The sequence below is a fragment of the Pseudomassariella vexata genome (assembly GCF_002105095.1).
Source record: "Pseudomassariella vexata strain CBS 129021 chromosome Unknown BCR38scaffold_20, whole genome shotgun sequence".
NCBI lineage: Eukaryota > Fungi > Ascomycota > Sordariomycetes > Amphisphaeriales > Pseudomassariaceae > Pseudomassariella > Pseudomassariella vexata.
This window is the reverse complement of record NW_024467975.1, coordinates 648334-660401: the sequence shown is the minus strand read 5'-3', so window position 1 is coordinate 660401 and position 12068 is coordinate 648334. Positions and strand designations below refer to the sequence as shown.

General features: G+C 51.9%; 4 protein-coding genes across 4 annotated transcripts; 2 read left to right on the top strand and 2 right to left on the bottom strand.

Annotated features, from left to right (window-relative positions):
• The first annotated feature begins 1107 nt into the window (after positions 1–1107).
• BCR38DRAFT_111401 (and other transporter-domain-containing protein) lies at positions 1108–4065 on the top strand. The gene is made up of 10 exons (XM_040853382.1): positions 1108–1259; positions 1323–1409; positions 1474–1834; positions 1885–2107; positions 2161–2223; positions 2282–2371; positions 2433–2838; positions 2977–3052; positions 3110–3203; positions 3265–4065. The coding sequence occupies exons 1-10, from the start codon at positions 1228–1230 to the stop codon at positions 3765–3767; spliced, it is 1935 nt and encodes a 644-aa protein (XP_040710667.1). The 5' UTR covers positions 1108–1227; the 3' UTR covers positions 3768–4065.
• A 1011-nt stretch (positions 4066–5076) lies between these two features.
• BCR38DRAFT_461439 (kelch domain-containing protein) lies at positions 5077–6695 on the top strand (the record flags this gene model as incomplete). The annotated part of the gene is made up of 2 exons (XM_040862529.1): positions 5077–6579; positions 6615–6695. The coding sequence occupies 2 exons, from the start codon at positions 5077–5079 to the stop codon at positions 6693–6695; spliced, it is 1584 nt and encodes a 527-aa protein (XP_040710666.1).
• A 718-nt stretch (positions 6696–7413) lies between these two features.
• BCR38DRAFT_414149 (NADH-ubiquinone oxidoreductase 24 kDa subunit) lies at positions 7414–8353 on the bottom strand (the record flags this gene model as incomplete). Its single annotated transcript, XM_040858899.1, has 3 exons — positions 7414–7776; positions 7854–8144; positions 8231–8353. The coding sequence occupies 3 exons, from the start codon at positions 8351–8353 to the stop codon at positions 7414–7416; spliced, it is 777 nt and encodes a 258-aa protein (XP_040710665.1).
• A 172-nt stretch (positions 8354–8525) lies between these two features.
• BCR38DRAFT_401848 (thioredoxin-like protein) lies at positions 8526–10132 on the bottom strand. Its single transcript, XM_040857761.1, has 2 exons — positions 9485–10132; positions 8526–9390 (listed from the first exon to the last, which is right to left on the bottom strand). The coding sequence occupies exons 1-2, from the start codon at positions 9783–9785 to the stop codon at positions 8966–8968; spliced, it is 726 nt and encodes a 241-aa protein (XP_040710664.1). The 5' UTR covers positions 9786–10132; the 3' UTR covers positions 8526–8965.
• Positions 10133–12068: the final 1936 nt, after the last annotated feature.

Sequence of the window (12068 nt, the reverse complement as noted above, 5' to 3'; positions counted from 1 at the left end):
TCCAGCATTAACGTATGTTGGGGGGCCGCCAAGTAGAGCCCAGAGGCTTGGATTCTGGGCGGAATCGTCGCAAGCCACCAAACTGACCAGGTTAGATAAGATCGCCTCTGACCACACCATGGTACGGTGCTCTTGAGCAATCTTGAGGTTATGGTTGACGAATAACGTGAAAACAACCCAGACTAAGGCTAGTCCAAGAGAGAAAGCACGAGGTGCCAAGAGACCGATGAACGCCCTAGTTTTTGATCCAGCTTGCCCAGTTCCCCGCTTGCTTCCCCAGTAACCCCAGAGGGTGGTGCCACTTTTCGTGAGAGGCGTAGTCCACTGAAAACGGCACTCATTGCGGAGGAACGGAGTGAATGGAGGGGAAAGGTTGGGGGAGACGGTGAGAAACCGCGCAGGTCTACGGCGAAATCCCCGCAGAGCCTCCGTCCCGGGACTTTTCAACCCGCATCTGAGGAGGTAATCTCCACGGACTGAAGCGTCCCGTAGTTTTTTGTGCTCATACCCATCACGACTTCCAGAACCACAAGCTGTTCGTTCGCCGTCAAATAGGCAAACTTTCGGCGTCCAAGATTCTTAAATCGGTGCCGCTGCCGCAACATCGGCCCACTCGCCCTCGAGCCAAGCAACGTGAAGAGTGGAGTACGATGAATTTCCAAGACTTGCCAGGACAGGGCCAAGACAAGCTCGGCAAACACCAAGACTCGTTTGTTCGATGACCGACCTATTGATAGCTCAAGTTCCGAACCAGGAACATCCTGTCGACCTTCCTGTGGGCGTAATTACGCGCATGACCTTGTTTCACTACATCATGGAATACTAAAAGTCAGTCGCGATTGACAATAGCAGGCAAGATTGAAGAGGAAGACATGAGCTCGTCTCCCTAGCTCCAGATTATCCCAGCTCGCAACGGCTGAATGCTTGCTTGCTGAGAATACCCCACAACCCGTCCTAAAACGTGGGGCGAATGATGGGCACGCCATGGGGCAAGCTTGGAAGAGTTACGTGAGTGAGGTTGCAGGCAGGTGGACACCTATATTAAGTGTCGGAGCAGCCCTTCTTCTGCTGATAGTAGTTTGTGTCTCTGTGTTTTGTCTTGAGCTGTCCAAGTGAGGCCTTGAGTGAAGATTGTATCGTGTGCTCTGTTAATCATCACATCGTCGCCCATGAAATATACGTGACACTGGGGTATATACTGAACTCCGTCCGTCCCGTGTCCCGACAATGGGCCAGCCTGAAATCCAACCAGCCGAGCCGTGCGTTTTCACCGCCTCCCTCTTCTTTTTAGACAATCTAAGCCTTTACTGACAGCTTCGCAGCACACCCAAGGGTGTGGCAGGCGACCACTTGGAGAAGGCTCACTCGGTTACCGAATATGTCGACCTCAACACCAACCTAGAGGCAAAGTAAGTTGTTGTAGTGACCGTCACTCGTCAACCTCTGAGAACAAGCTGACCAGCCGGCTCTCAGAATCAAGAATCCTCTCAAAGGCATCCCCTACGAGCAGCTCATGCATGACGTCCAAGAATTCGCCGTCGAGAAGGGCCTTGAGGAGCACATTGCGTTGCTGCGCAAGGGCGCCCTTGTTGCTCAAGATCCGACAAACTACAGGTACATCACCGGCCCCGAAGCCCTAGACGAGGCCGAGAAGAAGGCTCTCGAGGAAGAGGTCACGCACCGATGGCGGCTCCCTAAGCGCTTGTTCTTGACAATTGCGACTTGCTCCATCGGGGCCGCAGTGCAAGGTTGGGATCAGACCGGAACTAATGGAGCCAACATCTTCTTCCCTGAAATCTATGGCATCGGTGGCAATAGCGCCCGTGATAGACTTGTAAGTGCTTCTTCTCTAAGTCGAATGTGATGGCTAACAAGCTCTACCAGATTCTGGGCGTGGTCAACGCTGGTCCTTATATCGGTTCTGCGTTCCTCGGTTGCTGGCTGTCGGACCCCATTAATAACTGGCTCGGTCGTCGTGGTGTCATCTTCATCTCCGCACACTTCTGTATCTGGCCTCTCTTCGGCTCCGCCCTGAGCCACAACTGGCAACAGCAGCTCGTAAACCGCCTACTGATGGGCATAGGGATGGGAGTTAAAGCGTCCACTGGTTGGTCAAGCTGTTGTCCCTTGGTACGCGTTCAGAGGGCTAACCCGTCCTAGTGCCGATCTATGCAGCTGAAAATGCACCAGCATCTATCCGAGGAGCTCTTGTCATGTCCTGGCGTAAGTAGCCTTACTTCTTACTACTGGTGACTCGAACAATAGACTGACAGCCCTGCAGAAATGTGGACTGCCTTTGGAATCTTCCTCGGCACGGCATTCAACCTAGCAGTTTATAACACTGGATCCAACAACTGGAGATATATGCTTGGTAAGTAGGCCCAGGGCCCCCCCGGGTCGTCTCAAGAACTCGCCACTGATAATTTCCCCAGGCGCTCCTTTCATCCCCGCGGTTCCTCTGGTTGTCATGATCTATTTTTGTCCAGAGTCACCACGATGGTACATGAAGAAAAACAAATACCCTAAAGCCTGGGAATCGATGAATGTGCTTCGAAACAATCCGATCCAGGTCGCCCGAGACATCTACTATATTCATGCTCAGCTCAACATCGAGAGGCAGCTCACCCAGCACAGTACCTACATCTCCCGCTTTACCGAGCTCTTTACCATTCCTCGAGTCCGACGCGCAAACATTGCCGCCTTTACTGTCATGATTGCGCAGCAGATGTGCGGTATTAATATCATCGCCTTCTACTCGACCACGATCTTCAAGGAGTCCGGGTACACTGAATTCCAGGCTATGCTTTGCTCTTTTGGCTTCGGTCTCGTCAACTGGCTGTAAGTAATCTCAAGAATTATCTCCTGCACTTGCTGGTCTATCTCAGGAGCAACATTGCCCAATGACATTGTGTTGGGAATAATTACTCCTAAGCCATCGCTTTTGTCCCCATAAATGAGAAATACTAATTCACGCAGATTTTCGTTTCCGGCATTTTGGACCATCGATACCTTTGGCCGCCGCTCATTGCTTTTGTTTACGTTCCCGCAAATGGTAAGTTCTCGTGGTGTTGTGAGGTATGCGAACTATTGCTGATATTGAGGATCGCAGATGTGGACTTTGCTAGCAGCTGGATTATGCACTCTTTTGCCAATATCGACGACGCGGACTGCGTTGGTCGCCCTGTTTGTCTTCTTGTTTGCTGGTAAGTGGATTGATATTACCGGCGGATTCTGTCAGGCAGACAAAACTAAGGTGAACCACAGCCTTCTACTCACCCGGCGAAGGTCCCGTGCCCTTCACATACTCGGCCGAAGTCTACCCCTTGTCTCACCGTGAGGTGGGAATGGGGTTTGCCGTCGCGACTTGCCTCTTCTGGGCCGCCATCTTGGGCATCACATTCCCCTTCCTGCTGGAAAGAGCGGGCACCGTCGGTGCCTTTGGCTGCTATGCCGCCTTCAACGCCGTCGCGTTTATCATGATCTTCTTCCTGGTGCCCGAGACAAAGCAGCGTACCCTCGAGGAGCTCGACTACGTTTTCGCCGTGCCCATGAAGAAGTTCGCTTCTTACCAGTTGGGCACTGCGTTGCCGTGGTGGTGCCGACGATGGTTGCTGTTCCAGCGTGACGCTGTGCTGACGCCATTCTACCACAATGACAATGAAGACGAGCAAGAGCACCAGCACCAGCAGCAGAAGCAGACATCGCATCACAGTAGCGATATCCCATTCGTTCATACGTCAGCTTACGAGTCGAAGAAGCTTGACTAAGCCGGCCTAAATGGTCAACGTTGGGAAATGTGCTCAGCGAAAAGCCTAGGTCTGTAAGTCGGTGGCAGCATGCTCTTCTCCAAGAAAATTGCGAAAAGACGACTTGTCCCGGTGATCTGGATGACTATCATTACTAAGGTAGTCAAGAGGAAGTGTTGTTCTGGATGGGAGCTTGGTCAGCAGTTTCGTCTCTCTACGTCAAAATCTTGATGAATAATCCAACACCAACTGAGTAGGTTGTCGCGTCCGTTGTGTGTAAGTACGCCGTGCTGCCAAGCATGAATTAGTATACCCTCATTGGCATTGCATTTCTTCGTATCCGCCGCTTCAATTTTTCATGACTATTGGATTTGTGATGCTTCAGCTGTTCGAGAAAGTGACTCCTGTACCATGGATGAATGAAGGGTATGTGTCAATTGTGCAGTTCCTTCCCCGCGAATCGTTGTCGACAACGCCAGTGAGTAAGGTGCTTAAGTAACTCGAAAATTGAAACGATTCCAGAGGGACGATAGGCAATGCTGCAATGCTGAGGACTGAAGACATCTCAAACACCTTTGCTTTCAGGTTGATGTCGAAACGCCGGGCTTTGTGAGTGTTACTGCTTGAAACTGGCGCCTACTCGGCTGACGCGCGGCATGGAATACTTTCTTCTCTGGAGCATTCTCTGAGCATTGATATGAGTTATTGCGCTCGACAGAAATTGCGTCCTGCCCGCGGTGCCATCTGGTCCACCCGATGCGAAGACGTTGAACCGATAGACTGGGTTAAAACATGAGACAAGGTAATTTCGAACTTGAAAGTGCTTGGCTTCGCAGCTTCGTCCGTTCGAAACAAAACTTACCCGAATCCTTGAAGTCCTAGTTGCTGACTGGCTGAAGCTAGGCACAGCTACAGGGATAAAGATCCAGCTTAGCGCGTGCCCCAGCAACAGCAACGCAATCACGACCCCGCTACTCAGCTCCAAATCATGTCTCACTGCGTTGAGCTCAGCCAGCCCATGATGCGACTCCCGGATGTTGGACTTAATCATTTTCCTGCTTTCAATGCTCGCGTTTCCTGGGCCCAATTAGCTGGAAGCCTCGTATTCCATCATCTCACCATAAAAATCCCATCCATCTTTTCTCTTTCGATCATTTCCAAACCGTCTTCTGCTTGATTCAACAGTGTCCACCCCTCAACCGTCATCTTACGTCATCTGCGTGTACATCACCTTTCAGCCAAAGGCACGTCTGCAAGCCTCAGACTTCACAACACTTCCACTTCCAGTTCTTTGTTTGCAAGTTGATTTTAACATCAAACATTAGCCAAGATGGAGCACTGGGGGAAATTGAAGCGTCGCACGAACGAGATCCTGTCATCGGCGCACAAGAACATGCCGAACATGCCAAACATGCCTAGTCTCCCCACGCCGGCGATGCCAAAGTTGAAGTCCGGGTCATCCATGAAGGGCACCTGGCAACATGTCCCACTCCCGCCACTTCCTCGCTCATCCCACTCCCTCAATGTCGTTGCCGGGTCCGCCTACATCTTCGGCGGCGAGGTCGAGCCTCGCAAACCCGTCGATAACGACATGCACATCATCACTCTACCCTTTAGCGGAGCCCCAGCCGACTACTACAATGTGCCCGCAAAACCATCGACGAAGACACAGCTTGTAGAGACAATCGAGCCAATCGCCGAAGAGCTCGAAGTCACAGAACCTAACGAGCCACTGGAAGAGGTCTCGCTCTCGTCCCCCGCAGCCCGTGAAGCCGAAGCCCCCTTCAAGCCTGAGGCTAGCTCATCCGACAAGGGCAAAACCACCGTCGAAGTGCCCAGTCCGCGGGTCGGTCACGCCACCGCCGTAATCGGAAGTCGCATCTTCCTCTTCGGCGGCCGCAGCGCCGCCTCCGAGACGCTCGACGAAGGTGGCCGAGTCTGGGTCTTCGAGACCAAGACGCACACCTGGTCGTACCTCGACCCAGCTCCCTCCAGCCACGTTCCGCCCGCGCGCTCGTTTTTCTCGGCCGTCGCGACCGAAAAACCGCGCGACTTCGCCAGCAAGTCCGCCCGACGCAACGAGACGTGGAAGGAGTGGGCTGAGGGCGACTCCGCCGAGATGGGCATCCCGCAGCGCCCAATTGCCGGGAGCGTGGCGGCGTCCGCTACGGACGAGGAGGATGCCGGGTATGGCACGTTCATCATACACGGTGGGGGCTTGCGCGACGGTAGCCAAGCGCGCGATGTTTGGGCGTTTGATGTGCGGAGTCACATTTGGAAGGAGTTGCCACCTGCGCCGGGTGTAGGAAGGGTTGGGATGGCTCTCGCGATTGCCAAAAGCAGGTTGTATCGATTTGGCGGTTTCGATGGCGAGGGAGAGCTGGGGGGCCAATTGGATGTGCTCGAGTTGACTGTGGACGAGTTTGATGACAATTTGTCCAAGGGCGAGGTCGGCGTCTTCGCCAGAGGGGACTGGATCAGTCTCATCCCGGCATCCCAGGAAGGCGAGGCTGGCAAGCTGGTTGCGGACGAATGGCCTGGCAACCGATCCGTCGGGGGCATGGAGCTCGTCATGGGCGGCGGAAGACGGGAATACCTCGTCCTCTTGCTTGGTGAGAAATCGCCTAGTGGTGCCGTTCATGAAGCAGCTGGCCAGTTCTGGGGCGATGTCTGGGCATTCCAAGTCCCACCATTGGGCATGAGCACTGCAAGCGTCAAGGATGCTGTGTGGCAGGTGATGGGCAGGAAAACTGGCGAAGGTAAATGGACAAAGATCACTCCTGCGCCCTTCGATGAAGAAGAGGACATGGATATTGAAGGCCTGGCGAAAGGGGTTGGTTTGCAACTGCGCCCATGGGCGACTTGGAGGAAAATGGGATTTTCCTGTTCGGTGGCGTTAATGAGAAGAATCGCAGACAGGGCGACGGCTTCATTTTCAGACTTGGTTGATCTTGAGATAGGCTTGGTTTCATTTGGCGACTGGGGAAGAGAATCAGAGTCTTTAAACCAAGACATTGTACAAAATCGTGGATGGATGTCATGGATATGTCACTTGGGCCAAAAATCTGGAGAAGGTTACTGCATCTACCGTCTTCTGATCAAACTTATTCCTGCATGACTGCTGCCATTTGAGGCATTATATTGTCCATAGTTAAGGCAACAACATGCCGTGGTGGTCGATGAGCTGCCTTCATAACCTCCTCCGTATCTTCGAAGTAGGTGAAATACGAATGCTTATGCTACCTAATTAACACCGATTTGCCATCGCCCATTCTTGAGCTTCAAAGGATCGCCTGAACCTAGTGAGAGTGACGAGCGTTGGCATTGTGCCAGCCGTTTGATGCAAAGCAATATCTTCAAAATTAGTAAGGTGGAAAGAGAAGGACTCTAAACACCTCAAAGCCGGCGGGCTTGAAGTCTGTTCAATGCATTCACCATCCTCGTCTGCGGGCTTGCCGACCCACACATACACGCATCGGTCGATCAATCTATAGCCACTGATTATTAGTGTACAGATAGTAGATGCAACCGCCATGGTCTCCAACGAGGACCGGTATCGGTTTAATCTCTTAATCAATACAGCGTACGGCTCGTGGTGTATGTACAATTCTCGTTCTTTCCCATGTTCGCGTGCTCCCCTTCCACTGTGCCAGCTAGTCTCCCCTCCTCACAGATCCGACCGCGTAGTCTCAATCCCCCACGGCTCACTCGTCAAGTTGGTCAACCCCCCGCTATGCTCACACGTCTGGCGACCGCTCAAAGGCCCCGGCTTCGGCACCTCGACATTGCCAGCCCCGCTCGCGCTCTCCCTCAACGCCTTGATTAGTTTCTTGGTGGTCTCGGGTGTCAAGTCCTCGTAGTAGTCGTCGTTGATCTGGACCATGGGCGCGTTGACGCAGGCGCCCAGACACTCGACCTCGATGAATGTGAAGAGCCCGTCGGGCGTCGTCTCGCCCTGCTTGATGCCCAGCTCCTCCTTGATGGTCTTGACGATGACGTCGCTGCCGCAGCCGCCGAGTTGGCAGGGTGTCTGTGTGATGGATAACTTGATTAGCAACTGTTATCCAACCGGGCTGGACGGACTGCCAGCTTCTTCCTCTTTCGTACCGTAGTGCACGCCTGAACGTGGAATTTGCCCACGGGCGTCCGGTTGTACATGGTGTAGAACGAGGCTACCTCGTAGACGCGCATAGGGGGCATGTCGAGGATGCGGCCCACCTCGTTCATGACGGAGATGGAGGTGAAGCCGTGCTGGCGCTGGCCGAGGTCGAGCAGCGGCATGACGGCGGCCTTCTTGTATTGCGGCGGGTAGCGCTTGAGGATCTCGGTGATGACAGCCTCATTTTGCGCAGTAAATTTGAAAGGAATGTCGGGGTTGTTATCGGGTGTGTTTCGGTGCTGTGACGACGTCGTGTGGTTAGCTATACCATTGCTGTTGTGTCTTCTCTCCCTGGCATGCTGCTCCATCAGGAACAAGGACGTACGACGTTGAGCGAGTCGCTCCTGCGTGCGCTCCCTGCCGTGAAGGCTCGAATGTGTAGTCGCGGAGCTCGACTCGCTTTGCGGACAGCTGTTCTCAGCAAGAATGGGCTCAGTTTGGACGCCATGCTTGATTCAATGGCAGAAGGAAATGAAGCTGTTCTCTGTCAATTCAAGGTCAACTTGCTTGCAAATTGATGACGCTGAGGAATCCTGGCTAGGTCATTGGTCGGGCCTCTGGAGCCGGCTCACCGGCAAAACCCCGGCTGTAAACACCAACGCCTAAGACGCCGGCTATTCCGGCTATTACGGCTAGGGAAGGGTCCAGTAAGGATCTAATTGGGTTCTGGAAATGTTGAAGAACTTCGTGGCATTGTAGCAATGAATATCACTACATTGTAAAACGTGTTTGGTCAATTGTGCTCATACTCCTTGATGAAACGGAATGTACAACTAAAGCTGCGGATATAATAATCGAAGCTGGCCTGTTGCTCTGGTGTTCAGTGTGAATGACTACTGGAATACCGACTGATCCTCCAGACGGGACAATCGCAATTCAGACATGGGAACCATAAAAGTGTCATACCCTGTTCAACAACTTCAGTAACGGAAATATCCGAACCCTCACTGCTTGACGATCAAGATCCGCGCGCATCCGTGTATTGCAAAGCGCTGTCTCCATGCAGCGGCTGGAAAAGACCTCGTGTGTTAGGGAGGTTGCTGAACCATTGCCGCAGAAACTAATCGGCAGGCTCTGTGACAGCTTCCTCCGGCTTCTTCTCATCCGTCCCATCTTCGCCGTTGACGGGATTCGACTCTTCAGAGACTGGAACGGGCTCTGTCTTCACCTCAGTTCCGACGGTGCTTTCCACCAGCTTCCTTACGGCTTCGACAGTAGCAGCCGGGCCACCAGGCTCGGCCAGCAACACCTTGCCAGCTTTATCAATGGCAAACACCCCACGCTGAGTGCCCTTGGGTTTCTTCTTCAGCCCGATGGCATCGATCAGGGTGGCGCTGGGGTCGCAGAGCAGCGGGTAAGGCAGCTTCTGCTTTTCCTTGAAGGTAGTGTTGGCCTTGGGAGAATCCGTAGACAGCCCGTAGATTGCGAGACCATCCTTGGTGAATGGTTCGTACGAGTCTCGGAAGAGGCAGGCCTGGTTGGTGCCTTAATGATATCAAGTCAGTTTCCAGAATGGCGACGCCATACAACTATGACAGCTGCGTGCAAGTGGAAGTACAAGGCGAGATTTGCTGCTTACATCCAGGAGTAGAAGCCTTGGGGTAGGTGAACAGGGCAACACCAGATTTGCTCTCATCCACGAGGGCCTTTAGGGTCGTTTTAGTGCCCTCGTTAGTCTCAATCTCGCCACCGAAGCCGTCAAGAGTGATAGTGGCGCCGACGACAGGCTTTGCAGCGCCATTGGGCTCGCTGGATTTGGTCGGCGTGCTCTTGACGGTTTCCTTAACCTTGGCAACTGCCTTGGAGACCTTGGAAGTCTTCTTAGCAGGCGGTTCTGGTGCCGGCGCAGGAGCTTTGCGCTTCCGGAGCTCGACGGGCATGGCGTGATACGTGGTGCGGAAATATTACAATATTGATATTTCAACTACTCTGTGGGAGTCGCGACAGGACGGCGACCATGTGAGGCCAAAATACGGGCAGTTTGGATGGGTAATGGATGGGAAACCGATGCGACTGACGTTTGGAGGTGGTGAGCTCGAGGTCGACAGATGTTACAGGTAAACAGATGGCCGCTCACGACTGTTGACCAATGGGGTGCTGGCATCTCGGGAGCTTCTTACAATGGACAGGGATGGGAGACGTTGTCAATAATGCCGACATGGGCACCCGCTACGTCCGTCCGGCAGCACGCATAGCCAACAACGCCCGCCGCTCGAGCCATTTCTAGAGGTTCATCTGTGCAACGGGTGGGCTGTGGCTCGTCTCAGCTGTATTATTAATAAAACGTGTCTCGAGCTAATGAGGTTAGACAACGGCATATCAAATTTGGCAAGAGTTAGGATCGCAGAGAGGTCCCGTCTCAAGCTCCAACTCCACATTTTGGCGGTTTGCAGAACGGCAGGCAAGCAGGGACTCAGGTTAGGACCACAAGCTACGCTCATGACAATTTGCAGGCCAGTGAAACATTTCTAGATTCATCCGCAAGAAGCCATAATTGGAGATATCTCGCGGACACAACGCAACTCAACTGTCATCGTGCCTTCCAGGCGGGCGACTGTGGGTCAGACCGTCTCTTCTTGCCACTAAAATTACACTCTTGCTGCGTTCTTTACCAAGCCAACGTCGTCCCGTGTCTTTTTGGCCAGTGAAGCAACTATGTAGATTTTTGAGTCAGCTCAGCATTAGCGTACGTCTTTTGAACACCAGCGAAGTGCTTGTGTATCCACCATGACCTGCTTCAGGTAAGCCTCAGATATTTTGTGCATAGTCGGACACGCCTGCGACGCGACAGCGTTCTCGATCCCCAGCTGCTTTACAGAGCATGAAATACTTGTATTTTGGCTATGAGCGTTGCCGGGAGGTCGCCAAGAGGTGATTTCCGTAGAGTATCCAGGTGCTTGCCGCCGAGTTGGACCTGGTGAGACCAAACGCTAGGATGCATTTTGGCTCAGGGGAGAGGAGTCACTTGTCTAAATTCCTGCCAGCATCAACAGGAATCTATATAACACCAGCCCTACCAAAACCCTCTGGCATGTGATTATAGCCTTCTGGTGCTTGTGGCTGGGGTCTCCACGAGCTCATACTAATACTGGCCACAATGGTCACGTCCAGATTCAAAATGGTTGCGTTCCTGGCATTGTCCTCGAAATAATACTGATGAGGTTAAAAAAATGAGAGGCGTGGTCGAATCCATTCATTGAATAGCGAGCTACGCAAAAGGATGCGTACTATTATGGCCTATATAATTCCCAATACATATCCTGTTATTGAAACATATAATTAATCGAGTAGCTGTGGCTCCTCTCGAATCTCGTAGCAAAGCGGCAGGCTTGGGCTGAGCAGGATTCTTCCTTCTGACACTTCATGCTATCTTCGGAATACTAGCTATTCACTGCAGAATAGGACCAGTTCGGAATAGCATCGCATGACACAGTGTCGACCTCGATAAAGACGGGTTTCTTCGCCTAATATCTTTGACGGCCTCGGTGATCATACAATTCATTAAGAAGTTAGAGTATATGGCACTTACAAGTTTAGAAAGAAGCCGAAGTCCTCTTGCACAGGAAGAAGCTGCCTTGGTGAAGGTCTCACCCTTCTATGCGTTTCCATGTAGGTCATCTTACTAAACGAAGCCAGCATGTCCTCTCCAGGCTTAGTGGGGTACTCTTTGAATATCGGGTTCCAAACATTCCTTCGGCAGTGTCCAATTTTATCATATCATGTAGGCTTTTTTGGTCGAGGGAAGAGACTAGCTATATTCACAAGACTTATAGAAAATAAGCTAAAGTTCAGTTTACGTCTTTATTTACTGGGAGGCTCTTTACAGAGGCTAAAACGGATTACCATATAATAGTTCATGCTGCTTAGACCAGAGAGGTTGTATTTTATCGCAAGGCGGTAGCTACAAGGAAGTTAAATGATCATTACATATATGTTATCAGATGTCATTTAGGGTTATGTCTGAACGCTATTCTAACCCCTAATACAGTATAAAGCGCGGAAAACAAACTATTTCCGTGTATTTGCAATATTAGCAATAGCTTTAATAGGATAATCCTCTCAAATGCACTATTCTAGTGATTATAATCTCACATATGTTTCATAATATGTGTAGCTTGAGATAATAGAGAAACTTGCATATAACGAGGCTTGGATTCTCTTGT

Bases quoted from the DNA above. Each gene is read 5' to 3' on its own strand.
- BCR38DRAFT_401848 (XM_040857761.1), bottom strand. From the start codon at position 9,785: ATGCCCGTCGAGCTCCGGAAGCGCAAAGCTCCTGCGCCGGCACCAGAA. The intron at 9,391-9,484 runs GTAAGCAGCAAA...GATATCATTAAG, and splicing joins CAAGGCTTCTACTCCTGGAT to GCACCAACCAGGCCTGCCTC.
- BCR38DRAFT_111401 (XM_040853382.1), top strand. From the start codon at position 1,228: ATGGGCCAGCCTGAAATCCAACCAGCCGAGCC. The intron at 1,260-1,322 runs GTGCGTTTTCAC...ACAGCTTCGCAG, and splicing joins GAAATCCAACCAGCCGAGCC to CACACCCAAGGGTGTGGCAG. The intron at 2,839-2,976 runs GTAAGTAATCTC...TAATTCACGCAG, and splicing joins TTCGGTCTCGTCAACTGGCT to ATTTTCGTTTCCGGCATTTT.